The sequence below is a fragment of the Tachyglossus aculeatus genome, chromosome 6 (genome assembly GCF_015852505.1).
Source record: "Tachyglossus aculeatus isolate mTacAcu1 chromosome 6, mTacAcu1.pri, whole genome shotgun sequence".
Classification (NCBI taxonomy): domain Eukaryota; kingdom Metazoa; phylum Chordata; class Mammalia; order Monotremata; family Tachyglossidae; genus Tachyglossus; species Tachyglossus aculeatus.
Window position 1 is genome coordinate 13,337,372 of NC_052071.1, and position 22,247 is coordinate 13,359,618.

The following is a 22,247-nucleotide window of genomic DNA, read 5'->3' on the forward strand; positions in this document are numbered from 1 at the left end:
GGTGGCACTTAGAGTCCAGTTCCTCAAAAGAGGGTAAAAGGGTCAAGGAGTACCCATAAATTGAATCCAATATTTGTCCCGAAGGGTCAGGTCCTAGATCCAAAACAGAGGACGCGGCGTGGGCCGGTGGAAAGACCAGAACCTAGATTCTAATCCAGTACCTGCCTGTTGTGTGACCATGGGCATGTCCCTCAACTGCTCCGTGGCTCGGTTTCCACATCCGTAAAAGGAGAATTCAATCCTACTCCCTCCTTTTTAGACTTTGAGTCGCATAAGGGACAGGCACTGTGTCCAACCTAATTATCTTGTGTCTAGACACTAAGCTCATAGTGGGCAGGAACTGTGTTTACCACCTCTGTTGTACTGTATTCTCCCAAGCATTTAGTACAGTGGCTCTGCACAGTAAACACAATAAATACCACTGATTGATCTACCCCAGCGCTTAATACAGTACCTGGCATGTAGTGAGTGCCTAAGAAAATACCAAATTATAAATAATGATAATAACAACAACAACAACAACAATACCATCTCTCTAGCCAGCCCCACAATGGCACTCCTATCATAGAGAAAGTTACTTCATGAAAAATACTGGTTTTTCAACAGAGGAGCCAAAGATTATCACCATATGGATTACATACCTTACAAATAAGAACTTTCAGTGTTGGATGTCTATAAATTGAATCTTTTTGAAAATGGTTCACCTGCTGTCCACAAGCTGTGCAGCTTACGATTCCATGCAGCCCTTCTTCTAGAACAAAGGGGTGACCATCATTCACAAATATATCTCAACGATTTGAACATAAGAAAATGAAGCTTCCAGTTCAGAGGTTTTCTTCTTCATAAAAACACCACCACACATTCAGATCCATTCCAATACGGAATTTTCTTCAGAGTACTATACCCAAGACACTGCATGATTATTTATTTGCTCAGTCTTCTTGAAAAGTTTGATTCCATTTTATAGGTACCAGGAAGGAAACTAAATTTGTCTTCACGCGTAAATGCTGAACGTCCCAACTAGTGGATTAAGAGGGCATGATCATTTCGCTTCGGGATAGATTTCCTCCCGATCCTTTCCTACAGGATAAGTTGTGTTCCCCAAGCACCTCAACTACCGACCAAAAAGCTCACCCCTTGTCTACCCCACACCAGGGCACCCTTGGCCAACTGAGAAAGGAATCACAATATTCGGGCTACCCTGGAGGGGAGGGAGAAAAAAGGGGCTGCATCTCGCCTGGAGTATTTTGCCTCCAACTCAGCTCACCTCCAACTTGTGAGAATTTCCTTTGCCCTGCTGATGGCTCTTCCTCAAGCTTCAAGAAGCTTCCCCCATCTCTGGAGGCCTCCGACCTAAACAACCTTTGCAGACCTTCCCGGCGTTTCTGAACAGCATTCCGCAACCCACTACTCGACTGGGAATTTTGGTCTGTAGCCAGCCTGACCAGGTGGAACAACATACCACGATCTCCTCTTTTTGGTACCTTGATATTTTCTTGGATTTATCTTGGGCATACAGGTGCAGTTACTTGATCTTACGTTTACAGCTACAGAGCTATGTACACTGTTTCATAGGGTTAAGCTGACAAATTAGGAAAACCCATTATTTTAATGTTGGCCCACTAAGGGAGGACTGCAATTTCATAATGGGAAGACTGCGTTAATTGATTTTAACTTCTATGTCTGCATTTGTTATGGCCATATCAATCATCAAAGGTAACAGCTTCCACGACAAAGGGGAAGTAGCAGAGGTAGGAGAGAATCCTTTCTATTAACAACTTCACAAAGCTGACTAATGTTTTGGGGTTTTTTTTTTTAACATTTAATACATTAAAGAATGCACTGGGGGGAGGGGAGGCGCCCTTAATTTTTCTAAAAAGAAATTTTTCTATTAGGCTAACATCAACAAAAAAAATCCAGTTTTCTATCAGCACCTTCTAATGGGAAGTCAACATAATAAAATCACAACAGAATTGAAGCTAGGTTTAGGACAAGAAAATGAGCTACAGGATTAATTGTGTGATGGGGTGTTCAGATCAACAGTTGAAACCAAGGTAGTGGTCATGTTCATAGGCTATTTTTTGATTCGGTGGCCTACACAAGGATAATGGGAAATGAATTACAGCGCCTATTCAAACTTTTCCTGCCTCTCCTAGTCTCCCTTCAGAATTAAAGCACCGTGGTTTTAATTCGTTGATGGTTCCAAAAACAAAAAGACAAGGACAAAAAAAAGGCATACAGACCAAACTTCCTTTCACTCCTGGAGAATCTTTTTTCGGAACAAAGTGGAAGCACTTCAGTAGGGCGGCCCCCACAGAGTTTCGACCAGAGCCGGACACATCTGACAGGTGAGCCTAGGATTTCTTTCCATCGTTTTGAGTTTTCACTGGACGCTGCGGTTTCCCCGGTCCCCATTAATCTGCTTCTCTACCGTGGGTACCCTCGTCCAGCCCCAGAGCTAGACGTCTGGAAGCCGTGACAGCCGAGTAACTCCGGAGTGACGGGGTAAAGGAAGCTTCGCTGGGGCTCTCCCAGCAGCTCCTACGAGTCCCCTTTCTCCTCTCCGATCTCCCAAATTCCTGGGAAACTGGAAACAGGCTCTAAGGGGTGGTAGGGGCTGCGGACAGTTGGACTGAATCGGCACCGGCTGAATCTCACGGTCCTACTTCAAAGGCCCAGCGACTGCCGTCACTTTCACACTCCACGGTTGCCTGCCACTTGCAACCCGGAACCCCGTTCCATTACAAGTGGAAAGTGGGTGAGGAGCCTCTGCCTTCAGTACGTTTAGAACATACTTGTCTTGGTGAATTGATGCTGTTGTTTAATTGTTACTGCTCTGCACTCTACTTGTTGTGACTCCTTTCATGGGAGACAGGGGAGTTCTTCTTTCATCCTAGACTGACAGCCCCTGGAGGGCTAGGGGCCAGCTCTAATTCCCACCTTTGTTTTCTTTCCCAGGGCTTTGAAGAGTGCTCTGCGCAAACTAAGTGCTTTGTAAATATGATTACTCTCACTACCACTACTGCTGTTACTAGAACGAGGAGTGGATTGTGAGCCGGATCACCTGACTCAATTTCTTTGAAAATTTTCCAGCATTTAGTGGAGCGCTCTGCACATTTTAAGTCCTTAGTGACGGCCCAACGAATCGAAACAAGAAAAAGCACTGCACTCCTTTTTAGACAACCTGAACTATTCAGTTCCTTTTACGCTGCTCCACTCAAGAGCAGCTCTTTCAATCAATCAATCGTATTTACTGAGCGCTTACTGTGTGCAGAGCACTGTACTAAGCGCTTGGGAAGTGCAAGTTGGCAACATATAGAGACTTTCCTGTGTGAGATCTGGCAATCACAGTCAATGGTGCCAATTCTTGTGAGCTGTTGAACTGGACAAGCTTCGGGGAGGACTCCGAGTGTCCTAAGCATTAAACAATTTGGCTTATTACTGCACTCGATTTCAAAACTCAGCTATCTACAGAATAAAGCTAGACGTTGCACTTCACACAGGGTAGGCCCAGACTCAGCCCAAGGGTGCTGGGCCAGAAAGTTTTGGCCCAAGGAAGCCCCTCCCTTGCTCCAAACGAGTCTCGGATGCTGGCGGTGGCCCCTCTTATGTGCAGGGGGTCAGGAATTGATTTCTCAGTCCTCAGCTTCGGGAAAAGACCTAAGTACAAACCCCTCGTTGTCTTTTCCTGTCCACCCTTACTGCAGTCACCTACACAAATGTAATAAATCCACAGACCAAAATAATCGCCCACTCCTGCTTTAGAAGAAGCAAAAACGGCCATGGTCATGGATCTTGACTCAAGAAGATAACTTTAAACAGATAATTTTCCCAAGAGGGCTCCATCGAACACCACCAAACTAAACTCCCCTCCCCCTGGCCCCACAGAACGAGTCACTAAGGCTACAAATTTCCAAAGTAATCCGTAACACTTTCTATGGACAAACAAAAAGCTGAATTTCTTGGTTCCCGCATGTCACCTACCATGAAAGGGAAAGGACTGGCTACTTTCCTGAGATGCGACTTTGATATTTCTATTTTTAAGTGTGCCGATCTGTACTGCCGGTAGGGTAGACGGAGGGAGAGAAAACTTTTACTTTATCCTTCGAAGAAATGAACCTCCAGTTCATCCACAGTACCTGAATGGCAGGTTATTTTTGGAAAGTATTATGGGAGAGCAATTTAAAACAACCTCTGGGTTTTTTGACTGCCCTTACGTCGCCAAATCAATTCCAGGGTAGGTAGAAGTGAACGCTTAACAGGCTCAAGTAAACCACACAACTACCCATCAGCTCAGGCCACACCAAAACTGGCTCACTAAGTCTGAGCCAAAGAAAAGCACACATCCTTACGGAGAGCAAGCCGTAGGCCGCAAGACGGACTGAGTGCTTGTCCTGAAATCTTTTTCCAAAGGGCAGCTACTAAATCTAGCTGGCTTGTAGAACTGTAAGATTCAAATATGGGAAAGGGGATGGGCTCAAATCTTTGGAGGTACCCCACAGGCCACTGAAGGCAAACATATTTCTACCCACGATGACATTTAAATCGTTGCGTTCCGGAGCAGGGGGAGCAGTGGAAATTACTTTCGAGTCCTGCTTTCAAATGAAAAAAAGGTAGAAGAGTGGAGGTATTTCCCAAATGTGGTCAAAAAAAAAAAAAAACAATTTAAACTCAGGTTTTCAGTATTTTAAACTGTATTTACCTCCTCGCTTTTTGAGAGTTTCAGTTTTCATTTTACTTCTGCTTCTAAATTCAGGCCCCTTAAAATCATCTTTGTCTTCATTCAGGACTGGCTCTGGCTGTACAACCACTGTACCTAGAATGATTTCATTTAAAAAGTGAAAACCATTACACATTTCACATGTGCGAGGGATGCGCAAGACTTCAGGTCAGATAAAGTCAACATTTTCCGTACGCCCCTTGTATCTTTCCCTCTTTCAACCTTTTGACAAAGACATATTTTAACAGCACAGGGGACCGTCAGCAATGCAGAGGGCCTACCCCTGGGCCCCCTGAGAGTTTGGTTCACCCCCAGAGGGGAAGTCTTTGCAGAGACTTGGTTGCTTAGGGTTAAGGGGAAATGCCTCGACAGACTCGTCCCACGTCCTGAAAGAACTTGGAGGGGTCCTATACGACTGGAAAACATCGTGAGGTTCGTTCGGTACCCTTCCGAGAGTCTCAACCCAGGGGCTACGGAGCGAGAACTTAAAAACTGAACTACTGTCTCGGCCAGACTAGATGACATAGGGATCTCAGAGGAAGATGAAGCCAAAACGGTACGGGAGGGGGGTGGAGGAAGCAGAGCGTGGCCTGTCATGAGATCGATGAGCTGCATTTATTCTGGGAACGGAAAACCTTTGCTCTTCATCGCAGCTTCTAAAGATGATTTCGATCAATGGAGACTGAATAACAAAACGAACCCTTTCCTGGTCTCTCCCAACCCATGACACTTGGACTTTTACCTGCCTCAAGTTGTGAAAAGAAATGGCGGGGAAAACTCCACACTTTTGTGTTGTACTTTTGGTCCTTGGATCCAACTCAATTCAGGAGGCTTGAAGAACTGAATCGGAAACCTTTAGGGAGCTGTGTGATACAGCTTCGTTACTGTCTTTCATTATTTACTGAACTTCAACCATGTACGCGACTTAAAAGCTACACAATCCTCCCGTCCCTGACCACTGTTAGTAATTTCTCACTTGGGATTTTCTAGGCAGGATGTTTGTCATTAGGTAAGAGAGAAGGAAAGACTAGGAGATAGGAAAGCCCGGGTTCTGCCAATTTACTCTGCTACTGGCCTGCTGTGTGACCGTGAGAAAGTCACTTAACCTTTCTGAGCCTCAATTTTTTCCACTATAAAATGAGGAAAAAAATATCTGCTCTCCCTATCTCAGATTGTAAGGCCCTTTTGGGGCAGGCACTGTGTCAAATCTGATTAATCTGTATCTCCTCCAGCATCTAGCAGAGTGCTTGGCACCTAGTAAAGGGCTTAATAAATACAATTAATAATCATTACTATAAAATACCTACTGAGTTAAAATTTAAAAGAATCACCGAAGGTTCAGTTTTAGACTAAATGCAAGTAAGGCTAACTATAGCTAACCACAAACCCCACAAAACACCACTCGTTAGGATATGTGAGGGGAAGGGGGAAGAGAGAAGAGGAATTTCTTTTACAATGCTAATTTTTTTTTGGACCTTTAGTCTGCACAGGGGCGTGGATCTGCAAACAGTACAACTTCCTGATGACAAAATACTTCGTGAAAGTCAAAGATTATGAAACCTATTAAGACTAATCTTTCTCGGGGTCTTGCCTTCCTCATTTTAAATACGACCAACTAGGGTTTCCCTTGAACTACCCTAGGCTCCGGGGAAAGTGGCCCTCGTCAATAGAGCTTAGAAGGAGCCACTGCTGCGGAAGTCAAATTTTAGATGATCTGAGGGAAGGCAGATTTGCCGTAAAAATCAGAGAATGCAAAGAAGCGAATAATCCTCGTGCAAAGAACGCGGCGCTGATTATTAACCTACCAACCCAAACTCTGAGCGCTCACCTGCAATCTAGGTTCTCCAAAGACAATGACCTTGTGCTATCGTGTGTACGATGAACCCCGGGTCAGGCCTGTTAGGAAGAGGTTCTACCTCTGCGGTGGCGACAGCCAAGAAGGACGGTTTTTCTGAATTTTTGGGCCATCCCTGCAAGATGGGGGTCTCCTTTTTCTGACTGCACTGGAAGACCACATCGGGGAGAAAGCCGAGCTCACGACCAGAGTGGACGGTCCGTTCTCATTTGGCTATGGGGGTGGGTGGGCTGCTATGGTCTGATACGTTTCTGTACCATCTGTAACTTACAATGCAGGCCGGCCCCCCACGTCTCTCCGAAGGCGAGCGCCATGCCGGATCGCAATGGAAGACTTCAGTGCTTTCGGGACAGTCAACTGGACGTTTGATCCATGTCCACAAACCACCCAGGTCCAACTGGATGTGGACAGTCAGCCGGGAAAGGGGGCTAAGGGATGGGCCACCTGAAGTAAGCTTTGCCCCTGGAGACTTTCTGGGCACAACTGTTGGGCATAGGAGCAAGGTGAGGACGGGAGGTGACCGTCTTCAAAGGAACGACTAAGATGCCCGGTCCCGGATGGCGTGGCGATGACCTTGCCCGCCGCAGAGAGACTCTGCTTGTTACCGTTCCCTCTGAAAGTTTTGCTGATTTGACCAAGGTCAGTAAATTTTAAGAGCGACTTGGGAAGTCTAAGGGATCGGGATCTTCCCACTCAGCGGATGACAGGCCTCTTGATATCCAGATTTGGGATTCTCCATCATTCCCTGTCTTAACAACTGAGGGACTTGCGAAGTGCTTATTACGGCTTAGGAAATAAATGTGAAAATCCATCTCTCTGCCAAATACTGCCCTGTTGGGCAAATCTTCATAAAAGGTGAACCAATCGCAGGGCCAGCACACTACCTATTCTGCAGTTCAAAGTCCCCTCCCCGCCACTGGAAGAAGGGTTTTTCACAGGAAAAACTTTGGTCGATAACGGGGAACGCAAAAGCTCAAGCCAAACACATTCCTCTAGCCTCCGGGACCCCGCCCCGTGGAGGTGGCGCAGTACTTCGAACTCAACGTCTCGTCTCCCCGTCGACCTTTCAAATCTCTGGGCAAAAAAGGCGCCATCCTTCCTTCCACCTTGACAGGCAACGCCTCGTTATCTTTCTGGGGTCCACGTCTTCCTCCACGGCATTTCCTCGCTCTGTCCCTTCCTCTCCGCACAAACAGCTCCCACTCTGGCTCAAGCTCCTGTCAAGTCACAGATCGACTGCTGCTTTTGGTCTCTTCTCCCTTTGGCCTACACTCCACCCCGTCGTTGCCGGATAGCTACCTTGGGACAGCTCTCCCCTCCACCAACACTGGCCCATCGTAACCCATCAGCTCTTCTCCCCGGCTCTTTCAAAGCTCCGCTCTTCTCTCTCCCCACGCTCACTTTCTACCCAAACCATCCTTCGCTCATGTCACGCTACCTGCCTGGAACTCCCTCCCACTTGAAATACACCAGGCACACATCTCCCCATCTTCCAGGTCTTCCTAAAATCGCCGCCTCTTCCAAGAAGCCTTGCCCAGTGAATTCACTACACCCAAAGTCCGGTCAATCCAACAGCCTTCCTATGTGGTGTACGCATTTCACGTCCAATCCTCAGCACTTTCATATCTTCGCGTATTATTTTCCTCTAACGTTTTCCTACTATTACATCTTTGTTTTTTCCTCCCCTCACAACTATTTGTACATGACTTTTTCTGTCTACCTACTAAAACATAAGCTCTTTGTGGATGGGGAAGGTTAGGTCTTCCTTCTATTGCACTTTCACCACACGCAGTACAGCTTTGTACTTGGTGGGCACTGAATAAACACCACTGAGTGTATTTAGACTTTTAGACTGTGAGCCCACTGTTGGGTAGGGACTGTCTCTATATGTTGCCAATTTGTACTTCCCAAGCGCTTAGTACAGTGCTCTGCACACAGTAAACACTCAATAAATACGACTGATTGATGATGATGATGATGACTGGCCATCAGGAAACTTCAATTCCTCACTGGCCAACTTAATACCCTCTCTCACTAACCAGAACACCGGCAGCTGGTTCACCCAACTCCTTTCCACCCTCTGGGTTTTAAAGGAATATCTTTTCTGAGGACATCCGGAGGCTGGGGAGGCTTAGCTATAGACGGTCTTCCAGAATCCATTGTAGCAGGCCGGCTTTGGTTTCCAGACATGGACCAAATGGAGAATCTTGCATGGGTGATCCTTTCATAGCCCCTGCTCTTGGTTTCTAGTCTGGAGGTTGATTTCAAGTCTGGGAGAGGGGCTTGCTAGCCTCCCCATCTCTTCCCCTCAATCCACCTGGCCGCTGCTACCTGAAAAAGTTCTTGGCCTGTGATCCTGGAACGCTTCTATTTCCCCAAGACCCGTAAAACTGAAATTCCCCAAGGGACTCATAAGCGATCCTTCATTTTTATTGGATTTTTCCCCAGTGCCTCCAACAGTGCTCTGCACACAGTAGGCCTTTACTAAATACTTCCGAATGCATGAATGCATCGCTGATTATGCTCTTTAGAGGTTGTCCTTGATCTATTTCTCCTCCATCAAGATAGTCTGAACATCTACTATGAAAATTGAACTGCCAGGCCAACGGTAGGAATCCAGAATCCAGAAGGCCCAATCCAGACACCAAAGTGCTAGCCAAGAGCTAGTCGAAGGCTGGATCCACTCTAGCTCTCACCTACTTTCTGATACAGTCAACGGTAGCCAACATTTTCTACTCATCAGTCTTCTTGGTCCCACGGGCCTCGATACAAGCCCCGAAGCTAGCTACCTTGAGGGTCTTTGGCACAATTATGATAGAATGGCATATGGCTGCACACAGTAGCGCCATGCAGGGCACGGTCACATTTCTTCAGAGAAGATCTGGGCTGGAAAAAGCAAGCCCTTGGGTCAGCCTGGTGGGTACCGTCGTCCTGAATGCCTACGCTACGTTGCTGAACGGTTCCTGGGTCCAGTTTCCTAGAATAAGACGGAAGGAGGCGGTCCTACACCTCTCGGAAGCCCAGATCCCAAACTACGGCTTTTGGATCCCGGGAAGCTTGCTCTTTGGGAACCGCCAGGGTAGTCAAATTCCTCATTTTCCAGACAATTCCTCAGAAATCTTTTCCATCCGCCTCCCGGGGGTAGAAGGTAGGGTTCCAGCCCCTCCCGGAATTTCAAGCTCTAGGAATGAGCATTGGGAACCCAAGCTGACTTGAGTTATGGAGCTGTATTCTGGGGGTTTGGGCAAGGGGTTAAGTGTGACTGAACGAAGAGGTGTGGGTGGTCTGATGAGAGAAAGGTCCCCCCTAGGTTTCAATGGAACAAGCTGATCGTGGGGCACTGCTACGGACCCCAGCATCCTCGCTGGGAAAGCGACTGAGGGGATTTTGGTGCGAGCCAGGTTCGTCAGCCCCTCTGCTCAGCGTCTCAACAGCCCTTTAAAATGGCATCTCTTGACAGAGCAACAGGGATGTGCTTGCAAGGGACCCTAGGACCACTGCCTGCCGTGACCGCTGCCAATTGAAGACTCCTCCACACAACTGTAAGCGCCTCAAGACCCTAGCTTTTACTTCCGTTGCATGTCTCCAGCCACCTAGTTGAGTACTTTACAAAGACTGGACGATCGATAAAGGTTGCTGATGGGGAGGAGAAAGACGACGATGAGGATGATGTCACCCTGCCATCACCTAACTGTCCGGATTCAGAACGGAAGGTTCCCTGGGGAGAAATGCACTGAGTTCTCGGGATCGTGTGCAGAGGAAAGTTACCGCTATTACCGCTTTCGCTCCTGTTGCCCTCGCTCCTGGTCTTTCATTTGGACTTACTCAGGACTAGTGCTGAATTCCCACCCAAAAGGGAAATGGCAGCATTCCTTCATGCCCCACTTCCCCAACACACACACTACTCGCCCTTCCTGCCCTCCCAGACATCAGATCTGCTCCATCGGGGCGTGATCAAATGAGTTCTGATGGCGGGGCTGGGTACAGACCCCTGGATTCAGGCGCTTAATACAGTGCTCTGCACCCAGTAAGCGCTCAATAAATACGATGGAATGAATGAATGAATGCATGGATTTGGGTTTAACACCATGCAGGTCAGCTTGGGCGAGGCCCATAATTTTAGGCCGAGGGACTGAGGACCTACATCAACCCAAACCTGAGAACTAGAATGAAAATCTGGAAGCTACTGATACCTCTTTACTTTTTTACAGTCAATCAATCGTATTTATTGAGCGCTTACTGTGTGCAGAGCACTGTACTAAGCGCTTGGGAAGTACAAGTTGGCAACGTAACATAACATTACAGGGCCTGCAAGCGCTTTTAGTCAGTTAGATCTGCAAATATTCTATTGAAATACTGAAGAGAAATCACTTTGGCTGTATCTGATAGTCGTAGAGGAGAACTAGGCATCTTTCGTAATAAAATTCATGGCATATGAAAATCACATCAAGATTTGCGGCCTGGATATAACCAACTGTTTCAAATAGCCATAAAAATAAGGCACATACTACCTTTAGGCAAACTTTGCATAGCAAGATCGTTTTCTGAATTTTCATTTGAAGCATCTTCATTTATCTTTTCATCTAGCGTCTGATCATCATCTGATCCAATATATTTTGTTACAACTGAAGGTTTCCTGAAGGAAAAGAAAGGGCAGGAAAGGTCTCAAAAGACAGAACAAAACAAAACTCGACCCATGAGGGACTTTCAAATTGACAACCATTTCTGAGTATCAGGCTCCCGCACCAGAGAGGTCCCTTAACTACATCTGCGGATTTTTCAACTGAACCCACGTTTTTTTTTCCCTTGAACCCGACTAACCTTTTGGAACGAGATGTTCCGAGAGATTTGGGTCTTTCTGAAGAGCTATTGCCCTAAACGGGAGAAAGAAATGCAAATGTCAGTGTGACCATATCATCCTTTGCATGCACGTGATCCTTTTCCTACTCTAGGCAATAATGGTAAGTGAAGTGACTATTCCTCCAAGTTCCTTCCCCCTCCCTCCCTCTGTCCTACCCCCCTCCCCTCCCCACAGCACTTCTATATATTTGTACATATTTATTACTCTATTTTACTTGTACGTGTTTACTACTCTATTTTATTAATGATGCGCATAAAGCTATAATTCTATTTATTCTGATGACTTGACACCTGTCTACATGTTTTCTTTTGTTGTTTGTCTCCCCCTTCTAGACTGTGAGCCCGCTGTTGGGTAGGGACCGTCTCTATATGTTGCTGACTTGTACTTTCCAAGCGCTTAGTACAGTGCTCTGCACACAGTAAGCGCTCAATAAATACAACTGGATGAATGAATGAATAATAAAAAAACATCAACAGCATTTATTGAGCGTTTACTATGCGCCAAGCACTGTATCCATCATCCATCCATCAATCGTATTTATTGAGCGCTTACTGTGTGCAGAGCACTGTACTAAGCGCTTGGCAAGTACAAGTTGGCAACATATAGAGATGGTCCCTACCCAACAGTGGGCTCACAGACACTGTATCAAGCAATTGGGAGCGTACAATACAACACAATTAGCGGACATGTTCCCTGCCCGTAACTTATAATCTAGAGGGGAGGCAGGCATATATATACAGTTTGCTGGTTTTGTTTGTGGGTTTTTTTTTTTTATTACAACCCCGCTACCTTCAGAGCCAAGATTAATTTGTTTCGGTCACTTTCAGGAGCCAGAGCTGTTCATCCCCAAGTTGATTCCCTTTGGGAATCTGGGAGAATTTTAGGATCTGTCAGTTTTGGGGCCCTCGGCAGGCCCCGCTCAAGAGACCCAAACCTCAGACACCCTTAGGCAGGGAAAGCCACGGGACAAGAGCTCAGGACTGGCCTCGTCCTGCGTTCCTGGCCCCGCCAAAAAGCGGATTTTCCCCACTCATCTCCCAGGTCTGAGATCACAAAGTGCGCAACAGGACTGCAATGTTTTTTCTTTCTTTTCTTATGGTATTTGTTAAGCCCTTACTATACATCAAGCACTACAGTAAGCGGAAGGGTAGATACAAGTTAATCAGGTTGGACACAGACTCTGTCCCATATAAGGCTCACAGCCTTAATCCCCATTCTACAGATGAGGTAACTGAGGCTTAGGTGACTTGCCGAAGGTAACTCAGCACACAACAGAAGTTAGTCTCTGTCCTGAACTATGGCTGCTAGTTCTTTAAATTCCTAATTCTGAAACCACCCAGCTTCTGATTTACAAATTTACTCTTTTACCCCCACTTTTCCACAACCGAATGCCCTGATTGTGGCCACATTTTTTTCCTCTTATGGCATTTGGGGTTTTTTTTGGTTTGTTTGTGTTTTTTTAAAATATAGTAGTCACTGTACTAAACACTGAGACAGGTAATAATAACAATGATGGTGGTATTTGTTAAGCACTTACTACGTGCGAAGCACTGTTCTAAGCGATGGGGGGGGATACAAGCTAAGCCAAGGTAGCTCTCTTCCTCCCTTCAAGGCCCTACTGAGAGCTCACCTCCTCCAGGAGGCCTTCCCAGACTGAGCCCCTTCCTTCCTCTCCCCCTCTCCATCCCCCCCATTTTACCTCCTTCCCTTCCCCACAGCACCTGTACATATGTATATATGTTTGTACATATTTATTACTCTATTTATTTATTTATTTTACTTGTACACATCTATTCTATTTATTTTATTTTGTTAGTATGTTTGGTTTTGTTCTCTGTCTCCCCCTTTTAGACTGTGAGCCCACTGTTGGGTAGGGACTGTCTCTATATGTTGCCAGTTTGTACTTCCCAAGCGCTTAGTACAGTGCTCTGCACATAGTAAGCGCTCAATAAATACGATTGATGATGATACAATGCGATCAGGTTGGGCCACATGGGGCTCACAGTCTTCTTCCCCATTTGACAGATGAGGCAACTGAGGCACAGAGAAGTTAAATGGCTTGCCCAAGGTCACACAGCTGAGCCGGGATTCAAACCCATGAACTCTGACTCCAAAGCCCACGTTCTTTCCACTGAGCCACGCTGCTTCTGTACAAGGTATAAGTTGACCAGGTTGGACACAGCCCCTGTCCCACATGGGGCTCACAGTCTTATTCCCATTTTACAGATGAGGTAGCTGAGGCCCTGAGAAGTTAAAAAGACTTGTCCAAAATCATGTAGCAGGCAACTGGCTGAACCAGGACCCAGGATAAGGACCCAGGTTCCCTGATTCCCAGGCCTGTGCTCTTTCCACTAGGAAATGCTGCTCCCCTAAGGACTTTCATCCTGTACTTAAGGACCTGACTAAAACCAGGAGTCTGGTTCAAAAGTCTGGGAACTATTTATCCAAATACCTTCAGAAGAGAGCCACTCTGTCGAATTGTCAGAGTAACAGCAAAAATAAAAAATGCCTTGCTTCTATTGAGGCCACACCACAACTCAACATGCTAGGCTAAAATAATAATAATAATAATAATGATGGCATTTGTTAAGCGCTTACTATGTGCAAAGCACTGTTCTAAGCGCTGGGGAGGATACAAGATCAATCAATCGTATTTATTGAGAGCCTACTGGATGATCAGGTTGTCCCACATGGGGCTCACAGTCTTCTTCCTTATTTTACAGATGAGGTAACAGGCACAGAGAAGTTAAGCGACTTGCCCACGGTCACACAGCTGACAATTGGCAGAGCCGGGATTTGAACCCATAATCCTCTGACTCCCAAACCCGTGCTCTTTCCATAAGAAGCCAGGCAGCAGCAGAAACCACTGAATCTTGATTATTTTTTGCCTTCTAAATAGTTGGCAGGTCTTGGCTCTCAAGTAAAGAAAATCCTCCTTCTATTAAGATACTGCTAGTATCTACTGCTGGTATAATAATAATGGCATTTGTTAAGCGCTTACTATGTGCAGGGCAATGTTCTAAGCGCTGGTATATTATTGAGATACTTTTTCTAATGAGATACTGCAAGGACAACTACCAGATCCAAGATTATAATACTGCGGATTATTTTTCCTGGCCGTTCCCGGCCCACCAACTCATGAATGATTACATGCAACCAGTTTTGCCACAATGTGAGTTTCCATTACATTAGATTGACCGGAAAATTAGTATTCTTATACTCTTCGGGAGACTGGAAAAAATAACAATTCTTAATTATTTCATATCGCCTACTCTCCCTCTTACTTAGACTGTGAGTCCCCCGTGTGACTTGCATCTGCTTCTCTTAGGACACAGTAAGTGCTTAACAAATACCACAGTAAAAGTGATGAAGATGAACTTGCAGAAAGGCTTCTAACCTTCGCTTTTTGCAAGTGCATTCAATGCAGACAGAAAGCGGATTTCTTAACACCGCATAAAAAAGGGGTGGGCATAACTTCAAGACGGCTGCGGAATACATCCGGGGAAAGACAACTAATAGAACAATCAATCTGGGAAGGGACGTTTAATAGAACCATCAATCTGAGAAAAGGCATCTAATACAACAATCAATCCATGCTATCAGAGTGCTCAGTGCTGGGAAGAGCGACAATAAAACAGTGCAATAATAGGTGACCGTCTTCTAGCGTCCATTCTTCACTAGTTCTCGCTGAGCCCCATCAAAATAATCATAATTATTATTACTACTACAAGAAAGTTGGGGGAGAAAGCCCAGGTCAGGGTGGTGGGACAGGGGAGTGGAAGCTCACTCTGAGAAAACTTGGAGGAACAGTCACTTCACTTCTCCGGGCCTCAGTTACCTCACCTGTAAAATGGGGGTGAAGACTGTGAGCCCAGGTGGGACAACCTGATCACCCTGGATCTACCCCAACACTTAAAGCAGTGCTTGGCACGTAGTAAGCGCTTCACAAATTCCATCATTATTAATAGAGGGAGGGAAGCCCGGGGAAAGTCTCAGCCATGGGGAGCTCGGCTCTGTCAGTCTCTTTCTCTCTCCCTGCCTTTCTGACGCTCCTCCTGGAAGCTCTTCGGGGCCAGACCCGGCCCCTGTGCCTCAGTGGAAAGAGCCCGGGCTTGGGAGTCAGAGGCCATGGGTTCAAATCCCGGCTCCGCCACCTGTCAGCTGTGTGACCTGGGGCAAGTCACTTAACTTCTCTGAGCCTCAGTTACCTCAGCTGGAAAATGGGGAAGAAGACTGTGAGCCCTACGTGGGACAACCTGATTACCTTGTACCTCCCCCGGTGCTTAGAACAGTGCTTGGCACACAGTAAGCACTTAAATACCAACATCATTATTATTATTATTACCTCAACACGTAGAAGACTGCTTAGCACATAGCGCTTAACAATAATTATTATTATTATCCTCCTGAACAATGTGCGCTCCTTCTGGGCAGGGATCACTTTTACCATCTCTGTTGCATTCTACTCCCCCAATTACTTACTACAGTGCTCTGCACACAGTATAATAATAATAATAATAATAATAATGTTGGCATTTGTTAAGCGCTTACTATGTGCAAAGCACTGTTCTAAGCGCTTGGGGGGATGCAAAGTGATCAGGTTGTCCCACGTGGGGCTCACAGTCTTAATCCCCATTTTACAGATGAGGTAACTGAGGCTCAGAGAAGTGACTTGCCCAAGGTCACACAGCAGACATGGGGCAGAGCCGGGATTCGAACCCATGACCCCTGACTCCAAAGCCCAGGCTCTTTCCACTGAGCCACGCTGCTTCTCAGTAAATACCAGTCAAACACACTGACTGAGCCCTGTGTGAAAAGTACTGTAATGAGAGCTTGGGAGATTACAATTCAAAAGAGCTGCCAGACACGTTCCCAGCCCACCAACTCATGAGTGGTTACAGCATCAGAATCATCATCATCAATCGTATTTATTGAGCGCTTACTGTGTGCAGAGCACTGTACTACGCGCTTGGGAAGTACAAGTTGGCAACATATAGAGACAGTCCCTACCCAATCAGTTCTGCCAAAATGCTTGTTTCCATTAGACATTTTGGATGGATAGGGTGGCGTAGGGCTCTTCATTCAATCTTATTTACTGAGCGCAAAGCACTGTACTAAACACTTGGGAGAGTACAATGTAACAACAGACACATTCCTGCCCACAACAAGTTCACAGTCAAGAAGGGGGAGAAAGACCCTATAATTAGTAAACTGCAGATATGTACATTGAGTGTTGGGGGCGGTGAATATTAGGTGCTTAAAGGGTACAGATCCAAGGCAGAGGCAACGGAGAAGAGAGACGGAGCCTGGGAAAAGAGGTCTTAATAGGGAAAGGCCTCCTGGAAGAGATGGGACTTTAATAAACCTATGAAGGTGGGGAGAGGGATCGTCTGTTGAATATGGACGGAGGACCCCTGAATGATTCTGCAGAAGCTCGGAAGTGGGTGGGATGGCAAGATGGATGTTTAACCCAATCCCCAACCCTGGCACAGTCTTACAGATTTAATATCGCAGTTAACGGACGGCTTTCGATCTGTGAGCTCTGCCGTCACTACGTGACATGCTAATTCGTGAAGTGTTCCACATTTTTACGGTACTGATGCCTGTCTACTTGCTTTGTTTTGTTGTCTGTCTCCCCCTTAATAATAATAATAATAATAATAATGGTATTTGTTAAGCGCTTACTATGTGCAAAGCACTGTTCTAAGCGCTGGGGGGGATACAAGGTTATCAGGTTGTCCCACGTGGGGCTCACAATCTTAATCCCCATTTTACAGATGAGGTAACTGAGGCACAGAGAAGTTAAGTGACTTGCCCAAAGTCACACAGCTGACAATTGGCGGAGACGGGATATGAACCCATGACCTCTGACTCCAAAGCCCGGGCTCTTTCCGCTGAGCCACGCTGCTTCTCGACTGTAAACCGCTGTTGGACTTCTAGACTGTAAACCCGCTGTTGGACTGTGAGCCCACTGTTGGGTAGGGACTGTCTCTATATGTTGCCAATTTGTACTTCCCAAGCGCTTAGTACAGTGCTCTGCACATAGTAAGCGCTCAATAAATACGACTGATGATGATGTTGGGTAGGGACTGTCTCTGCTGCCGAATTGTACTTTCTAAGTGCTTAGTACAGTGCTCTGCACACAGTAAGCGCTCAATAAGTATGACTGAATGAATGAACGGAACAATCACAAAGGAAATCCATGAAGGGGCATTATAAAAAGAAAACGTTAACTCTCAACACGTTCGGTCGGTTCAACTTTAATGAAGGGGTTGTACTCCTGAAGAATGCTATTTTCCTGTGCTCTTGCCATGACCTATTCCACAAGCAGGTCCGGGGCCATTTCTTCCACCACCGCCTCACGTGTCTTACGGGAAGAAAGCTCCCCAGTCCTTCGACAGCTCTATTCCGCTCTATCCAAAAAGTGTACTGGAAACAAGCATTGCGGCAAAACCGACTGCATGGAACCATTCCGCACACAGTAAGCGCTCAATAAATACAACTGAACGAATGAATCCGTGTGTCGTGAAACCGTTCTCTGGAATGTGATGGAATCGGTTAAGCCTGAAATCAGTGATTTGGAACATCAGAAACACTGCAAACGTTTCAGTGACCACGCTACTTGCGCTTACCTCTTCCTTGCTGTTTTCCATTGGACTCACGCTGTCTCCAGATCCTCTGCTTTTATCTAGGAAACGGTAAAAAGATCTAGTTAGTGCTCTCCAAAAGTAAATACCGGAGATTCCACAAAAATTCATCGTCTCAATAAATGGAACAAATCCTCCTGGCCCGGATCTTTCAAGCTCTAGGTGACACGGTAAGCGCTCAATAAATACGATTGATGATGATAAACGACAGCGACTGGAGGATTTACAATTACCTTCCTCTTGTCAGAGTGAGGCTGACAAAAAGAGGAGGCAGGTGACACTTAGGGAAGATAACATGAAGGAGAGTGACAGCTGAATCGCTCTTGCCCGTAGTCAAAAGAAAGCTAACAGAGAGATGGAAAACTAACTAGCATAGGCTCAAGCTAGGAACGATTGGCAGGGGAACAGGAAAATACTCCGAAATGGCAGCAAGAGCAATGATCAGCTTGCCCTGAGAGAAGATGTTTACGATCTCAAACACAGCTTCACCCGTAATTAGTTTCCAGTTTCTGTCTTCAGGCCAATGGCTGAATGGGAAATTTTTCTGGCACCTCAATAAGGAATGTGTATTCTCCCAAGGGCTTAGTACAGTGCTCTGCACAAGGTAAACGCTCAATAAATACAACTGATTGGCTGACTGCAGTTTATTTATTATTACTCTATTTATTTATTTATTTTATTTGTACATATCTATTCTATTTATTTTATTTTGTTAGTATGTTTGGTTTTGTTCCCTGTCTCCTCCTTTTAGACTGTGAGCCCACCTTTGGGTAGGGACTGTCTCTATATGTTGCCAATTTGTACTTCCCAAGCTCTTAGTACAGTGCTCTGCACATAGCGCTCAATAAATACGATTAACGATGATGATGCAGTTGGCAATCTCCTCCCTGAAAGAGACTTTGGCCATAATTTGGCAACTCCTAGTAACTTCTTTCGTTATTTTCTCCGTGCCCATTTCTTCCTATCAGAAGCATTCTGCTTGGAATACAAACCACCCCTTCTATTAGCAGCTTTTTTTTTTCAGCCAACGTTGCAAATAAGTAGTGTAATCCATTTTCCTGTGCACAAATTGATTTGCTTTTACCAGCCTGCCCTTCCCTCGGGAATATAAATGCCTACAGATATTTACCAAAGAGGAATGGCCATTTCCCAAGCTATTTTAAAGCCACCTATTAGTTCCAGCAAGCCACCGCATTAATAACCTGTGAATTCTCTAATCTGCACTAGTTGGCTGTCTATTTCGGTCAGAAAGCAACTACCACTGTTGCCAAGATATCAGGACAGATAAGAAATTTTCTTTCGAGTCACTGGGCAGAAAATTACCAAAAACCAACAACCAAAAAACCCCAACATACTGCTCCTTGTAAAAATAAAACCTTTTTTTTTTTTCCCTTTTTTACACTTTCGGGAGTAAGAACCTGCTACCCTCAGAAAGTTTGTGCAGGTGATAAATATCAACAGGTTCCAGAAGATTTTGGATTAATTCAGCAGAGGCCTGTAGCGGATAATAGTCTTATCTATCTCGTATCTCTTCCAGTGCTCAGCACAGTGCTTGACACAAAGTAAGCACTCGATACCATGATTATTATTATCATCATAGGAAATATTCTGGGTATTAGATGGTTGCATCCCTCATCAGTACAACAGATACCCATGAGAGCAACCATTACAATACTCCTCCATTCTTCGTTGCCACTGCCAAGAAAGAATTTTAATATGAATGAACCCTGCAATCTGACCCAAGAAGGCTTTCTGAAATTGAAGTTATCTACAATTAAAAAAAAAACTAAGGGATGACAAAAGTTGTTTAAACAGCCAAAGACCAAGAAACAGCCAGATCAAATAACCAATGATATTTTCCACAAGCAGCAGCGTGGCGCAGTGGGAAGAGCCAGGGGTTGGGAGTCACGGGTCATGGGTTCTAATCCCGGCTCCGCCACTTGTCAGCTGGGTGACTTTGGGCAAGTCACTTCACCTCTCTAGGCCTCAGTTCCCTCATCTGTAAAATGGGGATTAAGACTGTGAGCCCCATGTGGGACAACCTGATTACCCTGTACCCCCCCGCCAGTGCTTAGAACAGTGCTTGGCACATAGTAAGCACTTAACAAATGCTATCATTATCATTATTATTATTTATTGGGTGCTTACTCTGTGCAAAGCACTGTACTAAGCATTCGGGAGAGTAGGATATAAAAACAGTTGGTAGAAACGTTCCCCTCCCACCAGGAGCCTACAGTCGAGAGTGGGTTTACAGGTCTCTTCTAGAATAAAACCATCCAGACTGGACATTCTCCCAGAACTTGACACATTCCGTTTAGCTCTCATGGGATAAGAGGTAAAATATTATCTGAGGAGCTTCTGCTTAGGGAATGCTGTACTGCCCCACCCTCTTCAAAGGAGTTTATTTTGTGGAGTTATTTTATTCGCAGGTCCGAAGCTGGCCGTCGACCCTTTGTTATGTATATTACATACTGCCTGCACTATTATATAATCTAGCAATCGACTTTATTGAGCACTAAATGTACGCAGAGCACTGTACTAACCCCATGGGAGACTACAGTAACAGAGTTCTAAGACGGGAAGAGCTCCTAAGCAGGCACACAAATTACCTGAGATTTCAAACAACAGCACACCCAACATAAACATTTAAGATTCACAAAAAGATACCGCTGAATCAATCAGATGGACTATGTTTACTTATGGAAAGAAATCTAGGCAGGAAAGGAAACTTGTCTTACAAACCCCCGAATTCATCCACATTCCTTCACTAGAAGCAACTCAGAAGACAGAAGCTATAGCACCCAGGGCTAATTTCTCTATTACCTTGACTTTTGCTCACAGTCAGCCTTGGAGGAGAATTCGCGTCTTCAGATTCTTCTGACGAATGCGCCAGGAAGTCATGAAGCTTCTGCACCAACGTATTCAATTTGCTTTCACTGTTAGAAAAAAAAAAAAATTCAAAACAATTTCCATTATTATACTCTCGGCAGCTACTCTTAAAGGTTCAACGGACTTAAAAAATCCAAACTAAAAGTCAGCCTATTTATTTAACCTCGGCTCTCAGCTATATGGGCTTTAGCAGCAGTGAGGGAACAAGGGCAATCAGAGCAAGTGAGAAGAGGGGAGATTTTTCCGTGAGATTTGAAAGCGAGGAGGAAGCGGGGAGTGAAGTTAGGTGAACCCGAAGGCGCCGTGAACAATACAATGGAACATGGAGAATCAAATGCGAGGGATGGGGAGGAAGTTATCGGTTTGGGCCGTGCCGGGATAACCACTGGAAAAATGATTCCTAAGGTATGAAGACGCCAGCTGGTCGGACCTTGAAGACTTATTAAGAGCATACGTATATATCTCGATATATATAAATACAAGAGAAGCAGCGTGGCCTAGTGGAATGCAGGGAATCAGAAGGACCTGAATTCTAAACCCGGCTCCGCCACGTCTGTTGTGCAAACTTGGGCAAGCCCCTTCACATCTCTGTGCCTCAGTTACTTCATCTATAAAATTTAGACTGCGAGCCCCACGTGGGACTTTTTTCCCCCCCAACAACATTCAGTCCATGTTTCCCCACTGAAGAACCTCCGGTGGTTGCCCCTCCACTTCCTAATCGAACAGAAACTCCTTCTATCAGCTTAAAAGCACTCAATCACCTTGCTACCTCCTACCTCTCCTCGCTACCCTCCAACTACAACCCAGCCCGCACGCTTAGGTCCTCTGCCAACCTACTTACTGTACCTCACTCTGGTCTATCTCGCCGCCGACCTCTGGTTCACCCTCCTTTTTCATATCTGACAATTATTTCCCCCAAATAACCTCCCCAACTTCAAAGCCTTACTGAAGGCACGTCTCCTCCCAGAGGCCTTCCCTGACTAAGCCCTCATTTCCTCTTTTCCCACTCCCTTCTGTGTCCCCAACTTGCTCCCCTTCCTCAACACCCCCCCACCCACACAACACTTATGTATATATCCATAAGTGATTTATTTATATTAATGTCTGTCTCTCCTCATACTGTAAGCTCATTTTGGGCAGAGAATGTGTCTGTTACATTGCTATGTTGTACTCTCCCAAGAGCTTAATTCAGTGCTCTGCATACAGTAAGTGTTCAATAAATATGGTTGATTGACATGGACTGTATCCAACCCGATTAGTCTGTATCTACCCCAG

The 22,247-nt window shown here is 45.6% G+C and overlaps 1 protein-coding gene across 2 annotated transcripts in view; it reads right to left on the minus strand.

Annotated features, from left to right (window-relative positions):
• The window catches only part of ATRX (ATRX chromatin remodeler), a 191,483-nt gene that overhangs the window by 120,831 nt on the left and 48,405 nt on the right, over positions 1-22,247 (minus strand). Inside the window, exons 2-7 of one of the 2 annotated variants that reach the window (XM_038747865.1) lie at positions 20,907-21,019; positions 18,069-18,124; positions 11,397-11,449; positions 11,087-11,211; positions 4,703-4,816; positions 642-751 (exon numbers count right to left, since the gene is read on the minus strand). In XM_038747865.1, coding sequence (XP_038603793.1) covers positions 642-751; positions 4,703-4,816; positions 11,087-11,211; positions 11,397-11,449; positions 18,069-18,124; positions 20,907-21,019 — 571 coding nt within the window. The remainder of the gene's footprint in view (positions 1-641; positions 752-4,702; positions 4,817-11,086; positions 11,212-11,396; positions 11,450-18,068; positions 18,125-20,906; positions 21,020-22,247) is intronic. The other variant, XM_038747867.1, reaches the window with a different exon arrangement.